Genomic DNA, 27,051 nt, shown 5'->3' with positions numbered 1-27,051 from the left:
GTCTTTGCCCCCCCCCCCCCCCCCTCTGGGAAAGAGTTAATTTTACCTTTTGGAGATGCCCCCCCCCCCCCTCCTGACGCTCAAGGGGGGGGGGAGTGCGATTTTTTTTTCCGGCTGGATCCGCCCCTGGCCTATGAGCCTGACATTTCGGTCTCGCGGGGCTCGACCGTTGCTTATTATCTGAATATTCTGAGTGTTGATATCACGGTCTAGTGGGTTATCTGTCAATCTGTCGATCCACAGGAAAGCCCCGCCCTCCCCTATTTTGCATCCGTAATAATTTATGTTTTTGTAATGTTTAATTGTATCTTTATAGCAGTAACAACAATTTCATGTTCTTTCCATAGGGATAACAACCACCCCCATCATGTCATCACATGTGTCTTAGAGATAACGGAATTCATCTCCAAGTAAAATTTAAGGACATCTCGTTACCATGGCAACTAGCTCCAAGTCTTCCCCTCTCGGATTCTCCATCCTCCTCCTCCTGTGTCTCTGCTACGGACTATCTGCTTCGGCTTCGAGGACAAAAGAGATTTTAGAGGTGATTAATTTCCATCAAAGTTTATCTATCACGAAATGATACAAAATTATATAGGGTCAGGGCAATATGATATATAAATTATAACATCTCGTTCGAGGAAACCGAAGCATTGCGTTTGCAAATTTATACATAATATTATGTCATTTGATTTGTTTCAATCTTTACTTCTTTATTTATTAATTTATTCATCTCTTTATGCATTAGTTCATTTAATTAAAACTCTTTACTTTTGTTTAAAGAAAAAGGATTGCCCCGTTTTATTCTTCAAAACTGTCATTAGTCTATTTACCCATTGGTGTGATTTTCCACAACGAGCTGTCTTCATACGTCTGATAAATATAGGCCTATCATATACAGTTCAGGGACAAACGATTTTATAACAATCATTTTCTTATCTTGGTGTTGAATCAGTAAACCTTTATTTCTAATCCAAAACTCTCAAAACAGGTTTATTGATCCGAATAATCTGTTTTCCTAACCGACTTTTCACCAGTTCAATAGTCAATGTTATGGTATTTAGCTGTATAGAAAAAATGGCTTATAGAAAGATAAATTCATTATCCAAACAATTCCATAGAATATGATTTTCAAAGAGTATTCTTCATGATATGGTTTCAAATAAATATTCTCGGAGTATATTTGTTTATTATTTCTAACTCTTCAATAGAAAGATGAATTTTGTATTCAAACAGTGCATAGAATATGATTTGCAAAGACTATTCTTCATAAATGGTTTAAAATAAATCTTTCTCCAACATCATTTGTTTATTTATCTTCTCCTTCCATTTTAATAGGTTTTGAATAATTCCACAAAGGGATCAACGCCGGCCGCAGAAGAAACCGGTAAGTGTTATCTCTATCTTGAATCAAACTCCTGTTTATAAAGTAGTGCGTTGTAAAGATCCCCGATTAAACTCTTGAAATATTTAGGTTGTGAACAAGGCATATTCGTCAAAAAAGCAGTATCAAGGTCAATCTGATATATAATGAACTCATGTCATCATGAAATTAGCTTTACATTTTAACATACGGCCTATAATTTCAGTTTAAATAAATCATGAAATTTAGATATGCACGATAGTCATCTGAAAAGAGGACTACTTCCCTAGAAAAAAACACTTGTTATTGACAAATAAAAGAATGAGCATGAGATATAATGAGACATTTAGTGGTGAGAATGAGAGTCGGGGAGAAACAGAGGGACAGAGATAGAGACAGACATACAGATAGAGAGACAGACAGACAGACATAGAGGGAAGAGGAGAAAGGAGAGGGGGAAGAAGAGAGAGATAACTACAGAGAGAGAGAGAGAAGGGTAGAGAGAGAGAGAGAGAGAGTGGGAGAGAATGAGAGAGAGAGAGAGAGAGAGAGAAAGAGAGAGGATAGTGTTTTGTTGAAATTGACTTTGACTCGTAAATATGCCACCCTGTCGTTTTATTTCATAGTTTTGAAGGTTACTGCCACTAGACTTAGAAAACAAATCTAATAATTCGTCACTTTATCGATTCATCGTGAATGAGATCCCAAAATGATGAATTGTGTCAAGGGCAATATAGATCGTGATCATATCCAACAGATTTTCAATAGCATAGGTGTTTTATATATTTTCGATCGGTTTAGATATAAATTAGCTGGAAAGAGGGGGTAGCGCATGGACGAGATGAGAGAGGTAGTGAGATAGGGTAATATATAATTATAAATATCTGTTTTCATCATCTAACTTTTTGGACTTCTTATTCTTTCATTTATTTCGTATTATGAAAAGAATAGACAATTCACCTAATACACTTATATCTGATTTTGTAAAGTCTCAGGATGTTTAAACTTTTCACCATGTTGAATATATTGAACTTTACTCTCTTATATTCACCTGTGAATGTTGATAACTGTGATGAAAACAAAATACACCTCTACCACCAGACTGTTTATGACAAGATAAGGCTTTAAATTTAAAGGGAAAGTCCACCCCAAAATAAGTTTGTTTCGATAGAGGCAGAATAATACGAAAATCAGGTAAGTGAAAGTTTGAGCAAATTCTGAATGAAAATAAGAAAGTTATGAATTATTGAAGTTATGATCAATCAAATACAAATTGGCAACTCTGTGACTTATTATATGAGCTCTCCTTCATTTGCTTTGTGCATAATATTCCATAAAATCATGTTTTCTTCGTTATTGATGACGGAATATATATTTGTTCCTTGCAGGGGGAGTATAGAAACATATTTGCAATTATTATATTTAGGGTGCATGTATGGTTGAAATTTTTCTTGAGGGAAAATGAAAATTTTAGATTTTTTTAGTACTGAGCAAATGGAAGTTGAGCTCGCATGATACGTCATAGAGTTGCCAATTTGTGTTTGATTGATCACAACTTCAAAAATCCTAACTTCCTTATTTTTAATCGGAATTTGCTCAAACTTTCACTGACTTGTTTCTCTCATTTTTCTACTCCTATTAAAACTAACTTAATTTCAGGGTGGACTTCCCCTTTAAGTGTATCTGTCGGATTCCAGAGAAACGAGTAAATATTTGATTTTCACACAAATAAATCTGAAGTTCTCTACCACGCTCGCTACGAAGCCTGGCCTGGCGCTGTCGACTGTTTGTTGATCTTTAGAGATATTTTTGGAATAAAGTTGGAATGTTTAACACGAAGTCTGACATCAAAGAGAAAGGTGCAATCTACGACAAGTTTGAAGGGTGTAATCTTTTTTTCGGGTCCTTGACCAATTTTTTGCTCGAGAGGTCATATTGTAAGGAATGAATTGTGGAGGGTTGGCAAAGCTTGCTTGGAAATTTTGTTGCAATTATCCTGATTGTACTATTTTGAAGAGATTGAGCAGAAATTGTGGTTTATTGTGCATGAATAAAACGAGAAATAGAGGTAAATATAATTTAAGTTGAAAAGGATAGTGAACTACTATATTCATGTTAAAAGGGTAACTGGTTCAAAAGTGCAATATACGAGCTATCATAATATGGATATGTATAGTTTTTAGGAAGATTTCAAAAGATGACAATAAAAATAGCTAAAGCTTCTCTAAATAATTCACTTTAAAATGTCAAGTAATAAAAGATGATAACTTTTAGATATTACATCAGTAATAAAGTAATGCCGGTAATTAATGTGGCTGAATTGTCTCAATCAACAAACAGTTTCATTAACATATATCTTTCAAAGTCGTTACTTAGGCCTGTAATATGGACAAATCCGTGTTAACAAAGTTTATAATGTCATGTAAGGTATACAGAAGTCTCATTTTTATTCATCTTAAAAGAAAACGACGCTTTCAGCAGATCGGTTATTTATAAGTTTCAAAGGAACGCAGTACCCCAAATGTGCTTTGTCATCATGCACTATTTGGTCCAAAAATATAAATACAATCAACATCCGCTGTTTACGAGCACGCACTACATGAAGTCAAGGAAAGTTAAATTGCTTACCCTTTTTCAATAACAATATTTATTACGTTGTTTTGCTTGAACATACATTTTTAGACTTATATTGGCAACGGTAAAATATTTTGGGTGTCAACTATCCCTTGCGAGAAAGAATAGAATTATGATGTCAATCTTGTTCCTGCATTCGATCATAAACATAATTATAGTTGCGGAATTATCCTTTGCATGAACCACCATACTCTGATGTACAAGAGTGAAAATTCACTCTTGTAGGAATAATAATTAACAGGGATAACTACCTTTTTGGAATCCTACCAAATCCACACTCGTAATTGTGGAATCCGCACGCAAAATAATTATTATCTAAGTGAACCTTCATCATGCGACTTCTAAAAGGGAAAAACCACCCATCTCCAAATTAGAGAGAATAAATTTTATATAAAATACAAAACTGATCAACAAGCATAATTAAGAATACAAGTTAGCAGAATTGATAGTCAACTACACACCAGAAGGGCTAACAAGCGCTGGAGAGTGCGTCGCCCGAGCGAATCGATTATACGACACAAACATGTTCATGTTTTGCCACACACTTTTTTTAAAGCATAATTGTTTACTTCGAACGTTCGACACACGTTACCACTTGTGCAGTACATACGCCGTTTCTGAAATAAATAAATCGTAAGTCAAACTCATTTTTCCAGATGGTGACCCGTGTTTCACCCATGTAAACCTGTAAAACCACATCTAAATGTAATAAGAGAAATTTCTCCGAATGTATGGAAAAGTGCGTCAAGGCGCTATTCGTGTTTTTCCTATCCATTGTTATCATGGTAAAGCATATGGAGAATATAGCGCATACATGAATACCAATGGACAATGTTGATAGTAACTCAGTGCCCCCCTATTTAACCCCCCGCCCCAACCCCCGCCATATCCAATCTGGTACATCTAATGTCGAGTATCGAGTACAAAGCCCCCTATTTGCATGATTAATGCTCTGCGGCTAACTGATACCCCAAAGCACCCCAAATTGCATGAATTTATGAGGATAGGACACTGCAAATGTTACTCTACCTTTATTTTTTCTTGTTGACTTGTGCCAATGTGACACCCTCCACCCCCCCCCCCCCGGGAATCCTGGATCCGCGACGCTGGTTTCTAATTAAAAATCATTTGAGTTACCACAAGGCATAGGTCTTTCACATTTTATTTGATAATATTTTATTCTCATTTTATTCTCAAGAAAGGACAAAGAGGATGTATGTGAAATGCAAATAAAATTGCAAAAAAACAAAAGAGATTAAATGCTCAAGCCGAAACAATTGAAGAAGTATACTGAGTGCTTAAAGTCAAATTCTTGAGGCAACAAGTTTACAAACTAAATTGAGTGAAATTTAGAGTTATCAAGTACAAATAAAATTCTTTGGAGGCAAATTTGAGAAACAATTTGAATTTTTTTTAGTTTAAAGAAATCAAGTATTCCTTGCAATCAACGGTCTTGTAAACAAGGAATTTTGTTTTGATTGAGAAATAAAAAAAAATATGACAATATCACAGAATATCAATACAATAACATCATGATAAATGTAGGTTTATTATGCTAGTGATGTAAAAGGATGGAGTCTTTATGGAAATTATATGCATAATGCAAATTTGCATGGTGTACATAATAAACCAAAATTATTCTAACTTTTAAACTTCAAGTCTATGAACTTGTGACCTTTATTGAACATGATGCAAGCTTGAATAATCAACAATGCCTTCCATATTCCTTTTTTAATCATTTGAATATCATCTGTTAAATGCTATCTCTTTCTCCTTCTTTGTAATTTTAGCATCCAATTTTCATTCACAAAGGGGTTGATCATTTCCTGTCAGCTTGAATTTGTCACACTTTTCTTATAGCACGAACTTCATTATTCATCGGATAAAAATTACAACCAATTATCTGTCGATAAAAAAAATGATGCCTGCAGTTCCAAGCGAGCAAAGAGCTTGATGAATATTAATCACATTGCCGATGACAACATAATCCCGTGGAATTGATTTTTTTTTTTTATTGGTTCAAAAGTAGAGAAATGTGTGAATAAAGCTTTAGAGGGGCTTTGAAGAGAACGGATGTTGATTTATGGAGTAGAATTTTGAATTTCATGCGTGAGGAAGACTCGAATTGAGACAGGTAATCACCAGGAAGATATGGATTCTCTTTGATGCTATTGTGCCGTTTTAGTTTGATTTGGTTGACGAACGTGGCGGGAATATTGCACGTCGCTGCTGGTGTCTGGAACGGCAGTTGGCGCATGGGTTAGATGCGGTCAAGTTTTGCATAAAGTAAATATTAATCATCCCCCCTCTCTTTCTCTCTCTCTCTCTCTCTCTCTCTCTCTCTCTCCTACTATCTCTTTTGTCTTCTATCATGAGGGCTATCGTTTATTAACAAGGTGTTATTAAACTGACCGAAAGGCACGAAAGGCGAACACAAAGATAATAATTATTCCGGATGATTAAACTTATCATTCATTTATACAATTGGGGGTTCATCTCAGTTCGTGTCGTAGGTCAGTTTCACAAATTTTGCAGATCATTTCGTTCGAGGTAATTTATTTTCCAAAATCTGTAAAAATGCACTCACAGAACAGCATAATTGTCGCCCATTTGGCCATCTACCACCTCGTTATATAATATAAATATATATTTCTTTCCGTTTCCGAGTGGGGTTGGGGGTCGCTGGTAAGGAGGACAGGGGTAGCAATGCATTGCTAGAAATTGAAAACAAATCTTAAAAACTGCAAAGCGCCTTCGGAAAACATTTCTGAACAGGGCACAGACCAATCATGTGGAATTTAATTTCTTTTTTTAATACGGAAATAGAAATAAATAAATGAAATGAATAAAAGTGCTTGCCTTTTCAAGTCATAAAGCTCAATCACATCTTGAAATAGCATGTAAAGCCTTTTGTGATTTGTGTCCATAATAATTACTTACTTCTGAAGTAAGATTATATCTCAAAGAAGGTACCCAGATGTTCAAATGACCTGCTTGTACGGTGAAATTCCACTCTCCAAAATTATTCTTAGCTTTCTTCGCGCGTCCATCTGTATAGTAACGGTCGCATACTTTACGCAGCTCTTCACGCTGATCCAAGGCCCACCAAACTTCCTTGGTCCCACACTATCCTCTTCAAGGTTTCTTAATCGTATCACTTTAATTCCCGGGATGGCCCATCCATCTTCAATAACTCGATTATCCCGGCTACTTGCCTTGTAGAGGGACACGAGAGATGAGGAGGCAGAGTTAAAGAGAAGGGTGCCAAACATTTTTATTTATTTTTAATAAATTAATAATTACTCCCAGGAAGCCTGACAACCAAAGAAGGCGGAAGTCTGGGACGAATGAAGACAAACATATTCCTTTATCAATGACCAAGAAAATGACAATTTATGAAATTTTCTGTACAGAGGAAGTGGGTGAGGACTTTCGAAAGATACGTCACAGAGTTGGCAAATTTGTGTTTCATTGACTAAAACTTCAAAACATAACTTCTTATTCTTAATCGGGTTTTGCCCAAACCTTGACTACAGGTGTACCTTTTTTTTTCTCTCGCTCGTCGCTTTGTTTTTAAAATTAAAACTAGCTAAATACCAGGGTATTGTTTGTTTGTTTGTCATACATGACTGGTGCATTCTTGTAGGCAGGCAACCAGTGAACCAACGACTTTAGGTCCTCTCCGAGGGACATGACTTTGGGGCACTAGCGCATCGCCTTTGTTTCAAACCGGGGTCCTCCAGAATTACGAGACCGCCATCACACGTCAACGTCGGGTGGGACTACCCCTTTAAGAGAGAGATGGATAGATTCCTTGATGTGAGGACAAGCAGGGATTAGAGGATAAAGATATCGAGAGATGCACCAATCCACACCATATGGATCGTGTGTTTAAAACGACCTTGAGAATTGAAAAAGACATCGCGATGCTCAGGTCATATTGGATGGCTTTTACCTGACCCGGTTCTTAGCGTGTTGATTTATATAGCAATCATTTTCTACACTTTGGGGTTGTTGTTGGGGTCAAAGACAGGACCATCACAGTACTTTTTTCAAGGTCGAGCCTAATATCTGATAATGAGAATTAGGCAAACTTGAAAAAAAGGGTTTGATAGGCATTACGAGCACTATGAAGAATATAACCTTTCTCACAATTACATCAATGTCTGACTTCACGATTAGAACAAAGTCAAAGTAGTCAAACTCTCATTAAAATCAAAACAAAGTTTTAAAACTTCATCTTCATCTTTCATGTGTTAACCACTGAATGATGCTTTTTATATAATCCAGTTATAGTTTTCAATTGTTTGTGTGTGAACAATACTTTGTGGTTGCCAGTTTGTAACAAATCTGTTTTATTTTGTGTACCTCAAAATGAGATAAACACATGTTGTGAGGGATAGGTAAACAGTCGATATTGAAGCAAATTTGTATAAGTTTAAATTCAACTCATATTTTATTCTTTTTCGAGTTGAAATTAACATAGAACGTATTGATGCAAATGAGAAACTTTACAGAACATCTCAAATAACCAACTGTTTTCAATATCACGAATGCTCATTATAACTAGTGCTGTCTAAGTCTAACATGTCATGTTATCAGAGACGCTTGGCAATTGAAGGAAATCGTGTATGTAGCAACATTTTTCATGTGAATACAATAACTGATCGACAGAATGGGGGAATAAATGTCTTTTTAATCCTCTCATGAAATATAAAAAGAAAACTCACGCCTTCCCGTCTAGACGCATCATTCAGATTAAAGTCAATGCATGATGATGCGTGTAGACTAAGGTACACTGGGTCCATTCATAATCAGATTTAGATTAATGTGTAATTTACACGACCATGTCATGAAAGAGTACATTATTTATTGGTAACTTGAACATATCTTGTAAATGTAGACGGATCCTGACAACCATCGAACATAATGAGACAAAACCACTCTGAAGAGTTGTTTAATTGTTCATTTTTCATTATGTATTTGAAATTTTGGATATACATGTATCATGAAGCGAGGTGACGAAATTCATTTTCATGAGAACGAAAAATAGCACAGATAAGATAAGATAAGATGTAGTGCCAACTTTGTAAGTGTGGCAGGTTATCAGATGTTTATAGAACAAATCAAATTATTCGAATTTCCTATCGAGATATTTCTACACATCCGGAAATGTATGACGACAGTATGACGACATATTTACTAACCTTTTTGACCTGTCAGTAGTAAGTTTTTTTTGTCTTTTTAAAACCTATCAATGAGTGTCAAAAGTGCAATTGATAGCACTTTCTCACTGTCCCAACACTGACAATGAACCACTTTAATAGCCGAATACTGGATTGCCATTGTAGCGTTCTACACTGCTGCTTATTCTGTATCTTCACGAACATTATGTAGAATGTGAAGTAGAGGTTTAAGGAATATGTAGAAATTTGTTTGCGAAGCCTCTGCTTATTTGGCTCAGTTGTCTCTTAACATGCTTTACGATAAACAGTTCTAATATTTCTTTATCAAGTTGAAAGTGTGTTAAATTAAACCGTAGTATTATGCAGTACAGTCATGGCAAGATTTCATGATTGTCGTGTGGGTATCATACTTTCTTTGTTCTTAATTGCGGCAGTGCGTACACATCTTCTATCTCATTATTTTCTGTTAATACCTTCCCTGAAAATTGATGCTGCGACTTCGTTTTCTTCTTCTTCTTTAAAAGAGAATTTGAATGATGGTAAAGGTAATCAAAATTGTTTGAGTTTCTCACTCGTTCTATTCCCAATGAGAAAGAAAATCGCATGAAAGAGATTTCTCTCGATTTCTCTTGGTTTCCCTCAGATTTCAAACTCCTCTCTTTTTCTGTCAGCAGTGGTGACAGACCGAGGTGCGTAGTGCTTCTATGGGCTGTCATCACACTGCCCAATCTGTCCATGCGATTATTCAATTTTGCACAACACCGCTATTACTTTTAAGCTACTTTCGACACCTATTCCGACATGGCATGACCTTTGACCTCTATTCAACGTGTCAGGAAAAGGGGTTACGAATATTGACACCACTCGCCTTTACTTTTATTTGAGGTGCGTTTGAGGATTTGGTCTTCTTTTCTTGAGTTTGAGCATTTATAGTAAAATATTTTACAATGGCTTTAATATTCACTGTACGAAATATGTCGGTATAATGCCTTTAATGCGGAAAGGTGAATGAGTAGTCTTTAAGTTTAAGTGAATCAAAGTTCAGAACTTTGTTTTTCTTTTGAAATTAGAAGTACAAACATTTGTTGTTGACTACAATCAGAAGTTAAAATTACACAACAACAAAACTACCGACGAAGGTTTTATCGACCATGCCTATAAACGCTGTGTGAAATATTGACAATTAAAATATCGTTGCACTTTTTGAGACACCTACATATCCTAGTGTCTTTGTTAAATGGCCTTATTTCAGAATGGTTCTTTCAGTACTTCCTTTTCATAAGTAAAATCATGTCAGTATATGTCAACAAGTGATTTTCTTAATTCTTGATAGAGTACGTTTCTGGACGATTTGTCCCATTATTAACGCCCGAGATGGATTGTGGTCAAGTGATTACACCCAATCCGGAGTTAATCACTTTTGCTTCATAAAGGAAGTGTCAAATAATTCGTAAGAAATGACGAAATTTGGAGTGGATATCACATTTATTTTCTTTTGTTATGACAGAGAATGGTCTTAAGATATGCTATTTATTTAAAAGCGGTTTTGTCTTCCCTTTAATCGTATGACACGAGTCTAGAACAGATATGTGTCGCCCCATTAACATGGTTTATACAGGAATAGATTACATTGCAGTTGTCATGCTAGTGCTTAATCCCTTTTCTAGAGATTAACAAGTATCAAGCGCAAGAGAGAGACAGGGTGTGTGTGAGAGAGAGAGAGAGAGAGAGAGAGAGAGAGAGAGAGAGAGAGAGAGAGAGCGCGCAAGGTAACATGTGAGAAAGATCATGGGGCCGGGGGGGGGGGGGTAATTATCACACTTTTCAGAATTCATCCCTCGATACAAATTGTAAAAAATTGTCAATTCCTTGTCCCAATTTGATAGAAAATGATTGAAACTTTCAATCCACTTTACTCAACGCATGGGTCCACGAGTCCAACAGCGCACCAAACAAGAGGGGACATTTCCTACTGTGCGCTCGACAAGGGGCTTGTTTTCAATTTGTTATTACTAAGAATTATGTTATTTATATAGCGAGAAAAATCAAAGCCACGTGCTTTTAATATCTAAGTGTGACACATTTTAGTTGATGTTAACATGACAGAAATTCAGTTTTCTAGAAAACTTTTGAGAAATCTATAAATCAATACTGAAAACGGTAGCGCACAAACATGTGGCGTCAAATTAGGCCAAAAGTATCTGGTCTTATTTTAAAAAAAATACACATTTGAATTATGAGGCATTTTGAGAGCAACCCTTTACAAGTACATCACTACTGGGATATTGTTTCTCATGGGAATGAACATTAAGAAGAACAGTTTTCACCTTAACCAGAGCTCCACTCGTCTTTAAAGAGGATGCTTGGGGTTAAACGGTAGGCGATGGGTCAGGCCTCAGGGTCACCTGGTATCAATCCATCCTGTCTATTCTTCTTGGGGAATGCTTGTGTCATCCGTGTATCTATTGCGGATGGCCAAACTGGAAAGGTAGGTCACCAGGCTTGTCAGGGCTCATCAGCGTCTTCAAGATGGGGCTCGGCTTAATGGCTTTACCAGCTTGCCCGCTTCGCGATGGATGCGTTAAGGGCGTCCCCCAACCAAGAGGAGGTGCTGTAAGGATGTGCACCTCCGCCCCTATTTATATCTTCTCTCGGCGAATTTGCAATTTGGAGATGTTGTGGTAAAGTGGTTTATTCACATGACTCTCAATCCAAAGGGTTGAGGGTTCAAATCCCAGCCCGGCACTAATTTCCATTGGCAAGACATTAACCCACATTTGCATCTCTCCACCCTGGTGTAAAGGGGGTACCTGACAATTATTGCTGGGGTAATAATCGATATTGATTGCAGGGCCCGTAGGAGCATTATCAATACTGATGTAGCTACTCTTGGTAAATATTACCCAATTATTATTAATTTTAGTATTATCCTTAATTTGAGAGCTACAAAACTGGCCCAAATAAAGACTTCATTAGATTCTACCTTTTGAGTAGAATTGGTTCGACACCCCTCCTTCGAATTAAAAAGTCTAATGATGCCCCTAGCGTTAACAACATCACAATCATGAAGGTTGAGACATGTGGTTTTAAAAGCGCTTTAATATTCATCTTGTTGCTCCTGTTGGTGTATTTTTCATCTGGACAAGACGTAATTTAAATGAGATGGAATTGAAGTAATTTTTTCTCCAACTGCTAGGCACCACCAGCTCCGGTCATACTAGTTGGTCTTACAGGCCTGCACATGTTCAAATACAATTTGCGTCCTCTAGGCCTGTGTGCTGCAAAGTTTTCTTTCACGTCATGAAATAACAAATTATCGAACTATAAACGAACATGCAAAACAATCACCCAAGTTAATAAAAAAATGAGAGATCAAAGGAATACTAATTTTGACCGAAAGAGAATCACTTTCACGGTACTACGTATTCTTGTATTGTTCATGCAACATGACATTGTAAAGGGACAAATACATTGGGCAAATGAAATTGTAAGGAGGAAAAGATAGGCAGAGCGAGGGGAAAGAGAGATAGAGGGAGGGAGGGGGAGGGAGTGAGAGAGAGGGAGAGAGAGGGAGAGAAAGATAAAGAGAGAGGGAGAGAGAGAGAGAGAGAGAGAGAGCGGAAGGGGGAGAAGGGGATGATAGAACACTTGTATGTGTTGTTGGTGTGCTCACCAAATGTGCCGTATAAGTTGATTTGACACAAACAAATTGGCATCTGACTTCGACATGACACCAAATAAAACACATGGGACTACGATGACAGAAATGCGTTTAGTGGACATACAGACATACCGTTTAAACTACACAATCTATCACGGTGAAGATCCTATAGCATGGCGCAATCAGACCATTAAATGACCTTGGTGTAGAGATACTTAAAGATAAACTTGAGTTCTGGTCATAAAAAAGAAAATCAGTTCTCACAGAATCAAACGAAACTTACACTGAATGTTCAAGATTACAAATAAATGTCATTTTCCAAACAATTTTGGTAGAAAATGTATACTGGCTGAGTAATGAGCATAGAAAGACCAGGAAATCACTTTAGCCTCGACATTTTGTGTGTAGTCCCATATACATCTTTCTGTGTACAGTGCTTGTTCCTTTACCAAGACTGGGCCAAATTTATTATGATTTTGATGACTCCAGAACCTTGTAGTACACACCAATACTTACATGCTACATGTTGAACTTAAGTTCTGATCCATTCCACACCTTTTCTTTCACAATGTAATCGCATGACCAGAACTCAACTTTATCTTTAACGAAATAGGCTTTATTTAGATTCAGTATCCCCTTTTGTAAACAAATATGCCAACAAAATGTTTAATAACAATTTACGTGATAACAATGGCAACTACATGGAGATAAAAAACAAGTAATCTTTCTGTTAAACCTACAACGCATCTGCAGTTCATGATAAAAGACATGACCAGACTATTTTTGTAAATATACTATGCTGTTCCCCCACCCTTTAAAAGAATCTACTTTGCTGTTCCCTCACTTTTCTCTCTCTCTCTCTCTCTCTCTCTCTCTCTCTCTCTCTCTCTCTATTTCAGGGAATGGGTAAATAAAAATAGGAATGTACATGTAAATGGTATTTGTTTGCTGTTGTTGATGATATTGTTGTCGTAGATGCTGCAGCTACTGTTGTTATTGTTGTTTGCTTGTTTCTGTTATTGTTCATATTGCATTTGCTTTCACGGCTAAAGCATATATTTTGCGTATAGCAGAAACCCTTGTCAGTTTTTATAACAGTGTTTGCAAAATGCTCTGTTCTTAAGGTGCTCCAGAAATGTTCACGTTTATGTTTTAGTATCCCGTTTTTTGTGGGGGGGGGGGAGGGGGGGGGGGGGGCTTCGCCACCTTCGTCCTACGCTATATATCCACTGCATATACTAGATCATCGTAAGCCACGTCGTACTATATGAGAGGCATCCCAAGACTCCAAATAACTATTCCAATTAAATTCACCTTGTTATTGGGGCCACGTGTGATTAGGGATAATTTAAATACGAGTTTGAGAAGGATGTTCATCTCGTTAAAAGTCTATGCCAGCTATCACTGTTTATGGTCCCCCCCCCCCCCGAAAAAAGCGCCCCAACTATGTGCATGCATTTAACACGTTTAAGAGCGTCGATATTTTCTTCCCATCGAAGACAACTATACGACACATTATCTGGCGATAATTGCTCACCGGACAATATCATACACCATAACAACATTCTTAGCTTCAGACCTGGACCGTGAACCTAAAGCTAACTTTAAACCCATTTGCGACACTAACCCCACTCCTAAATCTTTGACAAAATGAAATCCAGAGCGATCGCTACCGGAGCATAATGTCGGAGGACCTTGAATAACAGATAACTATTTTCATTTTCAACTCAAACGATCTCCCATGTGCATTCCAGATAACTTATAGATAATTTTGTTTATGGGGAGTTAGTACCCGATTAAGTTTTCAACGAAATGGATCATAATGTCACCTCTAGTCTTTGTTTGTGACCGAAATAGATACTTTGAAGAACCGACAGCCAAAGACCGTCTCTCTGTTATTTGGAGCAAACATTATTCAACCATCATTCAAAATATGAAATGAAGAAGAACCGCCAAAATGTAATCATTGATTTCAATCTGGTAAATATTGACTTACTCCGGATCCACATTTTGTCTGCTACATTTTTTTGTTGGAACGCAAGTATTCAGTTTGCATTTATTAACAGGGATGATGCAAAAGATATCAACTTACGTTGCACTGCAAATAGTCTTATTATTGAAACAGAATTAAATCAGTAACCAAAATAGGGAATTACAAACGATTATACACATTTATGAAAGAAGCACTTTTGTGAGTAGAATATTTATTTATTTAAAGTGAAACAGTATAATCGCTCAAGATTCGTATATTTAAGATCAAAACAATCTTATCACTGTGCCTTCTGGGGTGTAAAAAGATCGTTTTTGTTTCTTATATCTACAGATTTTGCTCAAACTTGTTTTGATTGGTTTGTCTGATTTTTCTGCTTCTATTGAAAGTCAGTTATTTTTAATCGTGATAGTATAATAATCGTCGTAATGGTAGAATGTAAGCTTTGACGGAGATCACAGAAATTACTTATCTTTCTAGAGATCATTACAAAGAAAAAGATTAAATTTCAAAGAAAAAGAGATCATTACAAAGAAAAGATATCATTACAAAGAAAAAGATATCATTACATAGAAAAAGATATCATTACAAAGAAAAGGAGATCATTGCAAAGAACCATAAATAATTACAAAGAAAAGAAAGAGACAGTATAAAGAAAATTCTAGAGATTATTACAAAGAAAAATGTATCAATGAATATCAACGAGGGGCACTGTCCCCAGTTCCCCGTCCCCTTTCCGCTCCTGCATAATGGTAACTTTACAACAAAAATCGAAATATTATGTGCATTTGATATGATCACATCGTAAATAAACTATTTTAATGTTGCAAACAGTGAAACCACACGCGTTAATCAAAGTAGTTGCCAGAGATATTCAGAGGGGTATTATATACAGTGTACAATGTAAAAAGCCAGTCAGTTGTTACAAATTTATGTATGGGTTTTGACGACGCAAAATGTGGATTTCACGAAGACGAACCAAATAACGATTCGTGACATTCTCATGAAAGTTATGTTATAATTGATTTATACACAGAGGGTGCAGTCATTAGTCAATAGGGGCTTTTAGATTTGCACGACGAGAACGTGGACTGCTACGTGTGACATCCTTTTAATGCAATGTGACGTCCTTTTAACTAAGGCATTGGCAGTGCCCGACAGTGCCTTAAAAAGACGTCACGTTGACTTAAAAGGATGTCACACGTAGCAGCCCACGTTCTCGTCGTGCAAATCTAAAAGTCCCTATTCATGCACTAGTGGTATATTATTCGTTTTATGCAACAGCACTGTAATCATTATTAAGTTATGCACTACCGGTGTAGTCAATATTCACTTATTATGCAGAGCGAACGGTGTAATCATCATCTGTTATGCAACATTGCACAACAAACAGGTGTATGGAGGTATTCTTTCGAAGGGGGAAACAAAACTGTGGGGCACCTGTTCTAAAAATGAACAGAGGTAATAAGGAACCTCTCCATGTTTGAACTATGTTGTCATTCTGGGTCATGTCCTAAACAGTACATTGTCCATGGCCAGGGATATCAAGATTATTTGAGTGAAATCTTTAATGTTCGTCTCTAGAGACGCGCAATTAGATATATTGGAAATCACTAAAAAAAAAATCATCTTGAAACAAACCCCAGTTGTCTTAAATCATCATTTCGACACGGTTGTCTTTGTTATATGTCATTCTTACAGAGCCCGACTATGCGCCAACGTCCATTTACATCGAAATGACACCGCCGAACTCAACGTCGGACAGGCCCGGAAAACTGGCGGGACGACGTGGCGGAAGAAATTGGCCGCTCGTCCCATCGTCTGCGCAGGGCACGGCGCCTTGTCCTCAAGGCAGGGAGTGTGTGGTGAAGAATCATCTTAGCAGCGAAGCAAGACCTCATCCACCAATCGGACCTGGACCTGACCCGACAGAACCCGATGTTCTCAATCTAATTAGGGTAGGTAGGGTTGGTTATTTTATAGAGTCATGTTCTAGACGAAGATGTTAATATGATAAAGGGAGAGATATAGACACAAATGTAAAGGGGCATTAAGGAGAAGATTTGTAAAAAGAAAATGAACATTACTTAGAATGAGATAGATAAAGAGAGAGAGAGAGAGAGAGAGAGAGAGAAAGGGGAAGAAGAGAGAGAGAGAGAGAGAGAGAAGCTTATTATAGAAGAGCTACCATCAACCCCCCCCCCCCCCCCCCCCCAAGTTGGAACTTCACAACATATATTGAACACAAATGTTTTTTAGGTCGTTAAGTGCAGTTAATTATAATATTGTTTTGTTGCATAAAATGAAATAAAGTAAGCATGTCTTCATTCTCTGTCTTCTGAAACATATGATATTGACAATCTAGACCCTATAATAGTAGACTTGCAATATAAACAAGTTGAGGTATATCATCAAGAACACAACTCTTTATTTGACTCTTCATACTTTTTTTAATCGCTCACTCTTAAATCATCGGTATGATAGTACACAATACACGACGATGTATACCAATAAAATGATTATATCTTTTATTGGAATATTTTTTAATATGCCTTCAAACTTTGTGTTTGTTTTTGTGGATACCTGCTCTCTCCCTTTAATTTTCACAACGCCCTCCCTCTCATTTTCCGCCACGGTACCTGGTAATTGATTAGAGCTAGGGTCAAGTTAGGAGGGAGTGGAGATGCCTGGGGGATCGCCCAGTTGAGTGATCCCATTTGATTGGTAAACAGATGCCGCGCAATATGAAATCGGGAGAAAGTGATCAGGGGTAGCACATATTCTTTCTTTCCGCACGTTTTGAGTCGGGAGGGGGGGGGGGGCAATTGAGGTATCAAATAGAAGAAGGTAGATGATGCGCATAATGTCTTTATTATGTTGAATAAATATCCCGAGATCCAGGCAAAAGTACAGCGTTCTGTGTGGTTTTATTTTCTTGTACTTGATATTCGGCTATCATATGGACGCAAAAACAGTGCTCATGATACTTGTGACATGGTGTAATTTTGAAAGAATCATTATAAACCTGGTACCATTTTTCTTACATTATTATTAAAAGTTGTAAAGTGCATTACATCATTTGGTTATTCAATTTCTGACGATGCATCTTTGAACGCTTGCAAAAGTAGCAACCCATCGAGAGTAGTAAATCAAATACCTTTCAGTTTACAGACGTATGAATAATAAAACAGATGTTACAAAATGTAGCATAACGTTATTTGAAGGGAGGTATTTGCAGAAAGAGTGATGATATTGCTCAATATTGTCAGACACACAAGACCAATAAAAAAAACTTGCTCGAATTGTAAATAAATGAAATGCCGTATTGAAATATGAGTGATCATTGAAATCTAGGCACGGATCGATTACTCTTTGAGTACATTTTCATGCCTAAATTCAGAAACGAAGTGATCTTTCACTCCTTTAAGAATGAAAGCAAATTCATTTTCTAAACGGCAATCATTTTCAATTCCCTTACAGTCGAAGCATGATGATTTGGAGGATGCAGACAGACTCTTGGTATCTTTCGGAGGACCTTGTACAAGCCAACCGTGTCGAAATGGAGGAACATGCTTGGTAGGTTCCTTACATAGTTTTGTCTCAGCCCTCAGCGTCCTATATATCGTTTTCCTTCGATACGACTGATGTGATTCTTTTTTGTTGTTGACATTTTTGATCAGAAATGATGTATCTGAATATAGCAAAACAGATGTGAATTAGAATGTCTTTTTTTATGTAAATGTTTGTGAGTATCAAAATTAAATATAGCAAAGACAGATTGAGAAACAATGCCTCATTCTGTATAAAACTCTAGGATTTCAGACTACTGTTCAATTTTTGTTAAATGGTTTATTGTGAGTGTGGGTATTGGTTACCAATATCTTTTCCATTGAAGCATTGTAATCTAATCTATTGTGAAGACACTTCTATACGTTATCAATCATGACAACTGTGTGATATAACGTAATCTAACAGGTAATAACGCACGTTGTCATTTATAGCCCCTCCCCCCCATTTTATATTTATTTGTTCTTTTATTTGTGTATCTATTTTCTAAATAAATGACACACGTTGTCATTTACACCCCCTGCTATTTTATATTTAGGTTTTTAAAATGTTTTTATTTATTTTGTTTTTTATTTATGGAATAATGATATATTTATTTCATTTTCATTCTCAGAATCTTCCTCGGGGTTTCAGCTGTCTGTGCACCGACGAATGGACGGGGCATACATGTTCAGACAGAGTCAGCAACTGTGAAAGCAACCCTTGTAGACACGGCGGCTCCTGCGTGTCTACCAACTACGGCTACAGGTGTCTCTGCAGATCAGGCTACAGTGGTATCAACTGCGAGAGAGGTCACCGATGGTGTGACAGCGAACCTTGCCTGAACAGCGCCATGTGCATCGATGGTTTAAATGGTTACACGTGTATCTGTCCGAATGGGTTTCGCGGGACGCGTTGTCAGATAAATGTTGATGAATGCTCCATGTATCCTCTGAAGTGCAGCAACGGCGGGACTTGCGTGGACCTTGTGGCTGATTACGCTTGTATCTGCAGAGATGGGTTCTTCGGCAAGTCCTGCGAGCACGACGTGGATGATTGCAGGAGCGATCCTTGTGGGAGCGGAGGACTGTGTCTCGATAGACCAGGAGGATATGAATGCGTCTGTCCTCAAGGTTACACTGGGGCTAACTGCGAAAGATTGGACGTCTACCCGTGCAGGAGTTCGCCGTGTTTCAACGGCGGAAAGTGTATCGATCATGGTCATAACAACTTTACGTGCAAATGCAAGGGTGGTTACGAAGGGCCACACTGTGAGACAGAGATCAATGAATGCCTAAGAGGTTCCAAGAAGCAGAAGTGCAAAAACGGTGGTACTTGTATAGACCTGATAGATGACTTCGAATGTGTGTGCTTGCCAGGGTACTCTGGGAAACGTTGCCACAAGAAACTAAAACCCTGTCAGTCGGCACCATGCCAGTTTGGAACTTGTCAAGAGGATGCAAACGGGGATAACTACGTTTGTGACTGCTTCCCAGGTTTCTCAGGCAGGGATTGTGAACTTCGCGTCGATCACTGCGCCATACAACCTTGCATGAACCATGCCAGGTGCTTGAACACAGTAGAGGGATTCTTCTGTGTTTGTCCTCTAGGATTCACTGGAAGGCACTGTGAGAACACCATGAACTTCTGCACACCGGACCCCTGTCTGAATGGCGCCATATGCTTAAACACGGGTCTTGATTTCGTGTGCCATTGCCCCAAGGGTTACACCGGGAAAACGTGTAGCATGGAAGTGCGCGAGTGTCTCTCGCAACCCTGCAAGAATGGTGGCGAGTGTGTAGACCTGATCGGTGCGTACACCTGCAATTGCCCTGTCGGGTACACTGGCATGCAATGTGAGATAACGGTGGACGAATGCGAAACAAACCCTTGCTTGAACGACGGAGTGTGCATTGATGGGATTGGAACGTTCTACTGCGCATGCACGGCAGGGTATCACGGAATCATCTGCGAGCACAACATTGATGAGTGTTGGACAGGACCTTGTCAGAACAATGGTATCTGCACTGACCTCATCGATGACTTCCAGTGTGCCTGTACTCCAGGATACATGGGTAAAACCTGCCATCTGAACATCAACGAATGTGTGTCTGAACCTTGTCGGCATGGAGGCTTATGCATTGATAGCATTTCGAACTACATATGCGAATGTCTTCCGGGGTATGTTGGTGTGAACTGCGAAGTCAATGTAAACGAATGCGAGAGCAGACCCTGCTTGAACGGCGCCACCTGCGTTGACAACGTCAACAGCTTTCAGTGCTTCTGCCGGGATGGTTTCACAGGCTACAACTGCGAAGTTGAAATCAACGACTGCATCGGGGTGCATTGCCAGAATGGCGGTTCGTGCATCGACGGCGTGAATTCCTTCCGTTGCGATTGCATGCCGGGATTTGTCGGTGCGACCTGCGGAAGTGAAACGGATGAATGTGCCGGTGACCCTTGTCTCCACGATGGATTTTGCATCGATATGATTAACAGTTACAGATGTCTCTGCGAGGCGGGTTACACTGGGACGAACTGTGAGGTCAACATCGATGAATGTCAGAACAACCCATGCGGGAACAACGGAACTTGCCTGGATGGGATCAATGATTATAACTGTACCTGTAAACCAGGTTTGTCCTTCTTCCAAACAATAATTGTACCGAAAGTATATTAGTTTCAGATCATGAAATAAGGATAACCACTGCATCATTATAATAATTTCCAAGAATAAGGCCTTTAGGTATGTTTGATTGGGGAATATACTTGGAATGGTTTCTTCAAGTTTGCATTTTCTATTTGTTGTCTCTCTTATAAACCTAGCGAAGCGGTTTTTGTATTGTCAAAATTGTATTGAAATGCGACCCTTGAACTAATCACTGCATAAAGAGAATATAAAAATAGATCTTGATAGTCATGTTATGTATATAAAATGGGTCACTATGGTTCAGTAGGTCTCGATGCGTAATAAGAACTTCATTGACTGATTCAAACTTTTAATGGGACCAGAAAGGTTTACGCGGATGTGTAATCTATTTGTTTTTCCTTTCATTCATTTTCAGGTTTCACTGGAGCCAGGTGTGAGTTTGACATCGATGAATGTGCTAGCATGCCTTGTCTTCACGGGGGAAAATGCTATGACCTGACGGATGGCTTCATATGCCAGTGTTCAAGCGGTACAGAGGGCGTTGTCTGCGAACAACTGGTAAATTCCTGTATCTCCGATCCTTGTCAACACGACGGTGCATGCCGCAGTTTGGAAAATGGCATGGATTTCATGTGTGCATGTCCGAAAGGCTACGAAGGTTCCCGATGTGAGACGGAAATTGACGAGTGTCTCAGCACACCTTGTCTTCATGGTGGAAGATGTGTAGATGCCATAGGAATGTACCATTGTGTTTGTCCACCAGGACACTTCGGGGTGAACTGTGAAATCGACCTCGACGAATGTGCCCAGGATCCATGTCTTCACCCTCTAGCAGTTTGTCAAGATTTGGTCAACGATTTCTTCTGCATCTGTCCTCGGGGATTTGAAGGACGGTTATGCGAGTACGAAATTGATGAGTGTCTCTCGAACCCTTGTGCGAACAATGGAACGTGCTTGGACCAAACTGATTCTTTCCGTTGTACTTGCCCTTCCGGATTCACAGGTAATACTTGCGATGTTGATATCTTCGAGTGCGTTAGTGCACCCTGTCAGAACGGTGCGTCGTGTGTGGATCTCATCAATGGTTTCTATTGCGAATGTAGGGACGGATTTACGGGAAATCTTTGCGCTGAAAATATGGATGAATGCAGCAGCTCACCCTGCTTGAATGGTGGTAGTTGCGTAGATGATATGAACTTGTTCAAATGCGTCTGTGATGTCGGGTATGCAGGCGTCTTGTGCCAGGAAGACGTCAATGAATGCTTTTCAGATCCTTGTCGCAATGGAGCGACTTGCATCGATCTAGAGGCAGGATTCCAATGCCAATGTGCTGCAGGATTCCATGGAGATCAATGCAGTGTAAACACGAACGAGTGCGCCAGCTCACCATGCGGTGAAGGCGGAACTTGCCTCGACCTGTTAAATACCTACATGTGCTTGTGTCCAGAGATGCGAACGGGGAAGACCTGCGAGCAATGGATCGATGCCTGCTCAAGCAACCCCTGTCACCATGACTCTACTTGCCTCTCGTACGAGGGGACCTTCTTCTGTGACTGTCAACGGGGATTCGCAGGAAGGTCCTGCGATCAGAACATCGACGAATGCGCATCCGATCCGTGTTACTACGGGGACTGCATCGACGGTGTGGACTCGTACAAGTGCCAGTGTGGCATGGGATTCATTGGATCGTATTGTGAACTCAACGTCAACGACTGCGCGAACAGCCCTTGCCTCAATGGAGGTACCTGCGTGGATCAAGTCATGGGGTACGTTTGCGTGTGCCCGCTTGGATATACAGGACATGGATGCAGGGACACCAAGCACCCTTGTGTCTCGGATCCCTGCCAGCACGGAGGCACATGCATCGCTACTGATTCGATCGAGGATGATAATTTCTACTGCCACTGTCAGATTGGTTGGACAGGTAAGATATTTACCAAATATCTGTCTCTTCTTTTGAGCACCATCCATCTCTTTTTTTATTTGTCTTCATCTCTTCCCCACTATCTTCTCTCTTCTCTCATTTTCTCTTCTATTTTCTCCCTTCCTTCTATGTTCTCCGTCTTTCTTATAATTGCTAAAACTTTTTTCCTTTCTACTGTACCTATAATATCATACTTACTACCCTTTTCTTTCCCCTTTCAACCTCCCCTTTCAACCCTCCCCCTTATCCCTTTCTCTCGTTCTCTCTCTCTCCCTCTCTCTCTATCTCTTTCTTTCACACACGCATTCTCTCTTCTCTTCTATTTCCTTCTATAGCCTTTCACTTTCTTATACTTTCTGATATATTTCCCACACTTTCTGATATATTTCCCCACAACTGTACGAATACTCTTTTACTCTTCTCCCCATTTAGGATCTAAATTCATTCTTTCTCCTGCTCTTTTACTCTCTCTCTCTCTCTCCCGCTCTCTCTTTCTCTCTCTCTATCTATCTCTTTCGCCATATCGCCCATTCACTGTTTTTCAAATCATTGGTATAGTTTATTCCCTTACAATTGTATATGCCATTGTGCTTCAAAATGTTTCATTATATTTCCTCTATTCCATATTTCTAGGCCAACTCTGCGAGGTAGAGGCCGATTTCTGTGCCTCCGAACCGTGCCTGAACTGCGGGCGATGTATCAACCACGTCGATGGGTACTCCTGTGACTGTGGCAGTGGTTTTACTGGAGAGTACTGCGAGACGGCCATCGACCATTGCGAGAGTCAACCCTGCCTGCATGGCGGGACGTGTCTCAGAGAATTCGATGGTTTCACCTGCGTGTGTCGACAAGGTATTGATCCTAGAGATGTTCTTTGAAATCAAGAGGGAGCAAAATTTAAAAAATGTGTTTACAATTATTTCATGGGATATAATTCAGGATGGTTCGCACCTGATCAAACTGTTCGTTTGTTATCTAAAATATCTTAAGAAACGCTTTGGCATAGATTTTCCGTAATGTAGTGCTTATTATCGTTAATTTTAAAGGCACACTGTCCTACTTGTAGCTACTTGCTCCCTCTATATAGAAAACTTCCCAAATCGGTGCCTGTTGGTCCCCCATGAGCCTCTTTTTATTATGTTAAATGAGAGCTGAGTTAATGAGATAGCCACCTGTCACAGTGACCTCGATGGCTTACTTGGTGGTCTAATCCCTTCTTGAAGTAGTAAAGCCTCCCTTTAAGAGGTAATAAATGCGATAAATGCTAAAGATTTTTTCTTTTTTTGTCAGAAGGATGCATCATTTTGTTGTGTTTTACCACGGCGTTTTTTTAATATAATTACAATCAGTTAGGCTCAATCTGGAAATTCAAAGTAATTTACATAATTTAAAATAGTAATTTCAAAAGAAATACGACATGGTGTGATACAAGATAATGCAATGCGACGTATATCTTTTACAAACATTTGAACTTTTCTCTCATTTATCTTTTCCTGCAGGATTCCATGGGAGAGTATGTCATCTTACATCTCAGCCTCTGAGCTAACGTTAGAGTAACAGAGATGTTGCTCAACTTTCTTAAAACCAAAGATCAAGTAGAATTCGTGCCAGTCGTTTTGTGAGTTCATCGACAAGCGAGCTTTGTGCATACTGATGACGACAGAAACAAAAACACCTGGGCTGGACGTCCAAGTCGTATTCATCGTGTGCCAAAAGGTGAACGATGTTGCGTATAAGTCAGGTGATCTGCATTCAGGTCACCTGACATCTTCATGCTTGATGACACGGATGCTTTTGGTTCAAGCTCTTTACTGTAGCCATGATAGTGCGAAGACCACACAAAGGGCGTACAATCTGGAGATGCTCCAATCGGTCAAGAATCGTATATGCTGCCGTTTTACATCATGGTGGGCAGTAACGAGTTTGGGGAATTGTTTGTTGGACCAAGAATTATCCATTAACTGGCTATGCATCTTTCTCTGTCTCTCTTTCTCTGTCCTTGTTGACGTCCATCTTTTCTTTTCATCTATCTACCCATTTTTGTATTTTTATTCTTTTCTATCCGATACACTTTTCCTGTACTTGAGCTCAGAGCTATCTAAGTTACTCTTCAGCAAGTTCGTAAAAATGAAAGCTATCGTCGAAGTTGTTTTTTCATGACATCGAATAGCGCCATCTATCTACTGATGTCCATATATTTTTGAAGTAAAAAAACAAAAAAGCACCACTTCAGGTATGTGTGTCCAAATCAGTTGTATCCTCTTATATTCTAAGTTGCCCATAGTACTATGTTCACCATGTTTAATAGGAAATTATAACCCATTTTGTTTACATCTATTTGAATGTATTGTCCTAAAACCAAGCGGTAAAATACATGTCTGTTGTAATGGTCAATGTCTTTCATTGCAGATGACGACAGACATAGAACGATCAAAGTAGATAATTCAGAAAAATGGACACGAGCATTATATCTATGAAAGTAGATCATGACTTATAGGTCTACAGTTCAATACAAGATGACCCCAAAATTGTTCTGCATTCTTCCAATAAGTTCATCATCAAAGTATGCTGATTATTGATACTAAAACCAGCCAGTGCCTTTACACTTTCCGCCTGATTATCGTCTTTGTTTGTTTTCTCAAAAAAGGTTCAATAATACTGCTTTTGAATTCTCCAAGCACTGCCTCTGCTGGATAATTTTTATTGACTCAGACCTGTGCGAAGTGCCTATATGTGTTCTTTATTGTTATTGATTGAAATTGTATTTATGTAATATTTATTCTCCTGTACATACTGTTTTCTCATGGAATTGAGCGAAAATGTATTCTGAATTCTAAAACTGTAATTCGTTAACTATAGAAATTGTCTTTCACGCATTTACTGAAGTGTTTTCTTTGTAACCTGTATTATTTTGTTTATAGAACGATGCTGCATAATCATCAAATATAGCAAGTTCTGAAAAACCTTATAATCGCGTAATTTATTTTGTGACGATACGATGGTCATGACAATGAAAGGAGAGAAGGACAGATATTTATCTTTCAAAGCTAGTCGTTAGTGTCATGATGAAGTTTCACCATTGTTTTATTTTTAGGCCGTGTGTTATTTTTTCCCCTGTGATATCAAAACTAAGATCAGTTAATAGCATGAAAGTATCGACATTGACATGATGTCAATGCTAAATGCGCTTGATCAATTTCAAGCGGTATTTAAAAGTGATTTCAATCATTACATTTACAGTTGACATGAATCATTTAAGTCAGGAAACCAAATAAATATATTAGGTACAAATCTTGGAAGAAAAGTCATGCATTTCAAAGTGTCTAATAATTAAATATTTGTTCGCTAATGTGTACGCTAAGTGATTAGAAACAACATCTTGTGGTGTTTTCCATTTCTCTTTCGTGAGTAGTTCGACTTAGAGGTACACAAACCCTCTTCTTCCAGCGCACGTAGAGGGGGTAATCAACATCACACGAAGAGGTCCTGAGGATTTTTACTTTACTCGGGAAAAGACTCAGAAGCGATAATATCATAATAGGGAAAGTATTATAATTACAGATTATTTGATCTAGTGAGGGATAAGACTACAAAGGGGCTGAACTCACTGTTTTAACTAAATGCTTAATTTTCTCATTTTAGCGGTAAATTTCTGTCCGTGTAATCTCGTTGTGAGACGAGACGTTTATTTTCTAATCTTGACGAAAAGGTTTTTAAAACAAAAGATATAAGTTACATTGTTAACACAAGTAAATAGTTGTAATTGACTTAAATCAGGTATTCCTGATTAATAAGATTAGTGCAAATTTTTTATTTTTCTTCTGTACATGTTCACAACCAAGTAACCTCGGGTAAGTTGAACGTGGAGAACATGTTCTTTGCCTTCTTCGCCTGAGAAGATTTCTAGGCGAGATTTTTAAACTTCGTCATTTTGTAATTGTCCCCTTTTTAATAACATGAATTCGTATATGTTTTTGTTACGTGTGATGTGTTTGTAACGTTGTATATTGTTGAATTATATGTCTATGTACATGTGTAAAGAAAAATCAATTTTTACTGTACCAAAAATAAAACTTGATAAAAATTTGATTACGTAA

General features: G+C 38.4%; 1 protein-coding gene across 1 annotated transcript; it reads left to right on the top strand.

Annotated features, from left to right (window-relative positions):
• The first annotated feature begins 351 nt into the window (after positions 1–351).
• Positions 352–27,051, top strand: LOC577372 (neurogenic locus notch homolog protein 1). The gene is made up of 8 exons (XM_030997841.1): positions 352–544; positions 1,339–1,387; positions 16,536–16,792; positions 18,315–18,410; positions 19,015–21,016; positions 21,446–22,954; positions 23,588–23,806; positions 24,454–27,051. Exons 1-8 carry the CDS (start codon positions 437–439, stop codon positions 24,498–24,500), a joined length of 4,287 nt encoding a protein of 1,428 aa, XP_030853701.1. The 5' UTR covers positions 352–436; the 3' UTR covers positions 24,501–27,051.

Source organism: Strongylocentrotus purpuratus, unplaced genomic scaffold (assembly GCF_000002235.5).
Source record: "Strongylocentrotus purpuratus isolate Spur 01 unplaced genomic scaffold, Spur_5.0 spur5_scaffold_4, whole genome shotgun sequence".
NCBI classification, from domain to species: Eukaryota; Metazoa; Echinodermata; class Echinoidea; order Camarodonta; family Strongylocentrotidae; genus Strongylocentrotus; species Strongylocentrotus purpuratus.
The sequence above is the reverse complement of the archived record's forward strand: the minus strand, read 5'-3'. Positions and strand labels throughout refer to the sequence as shown.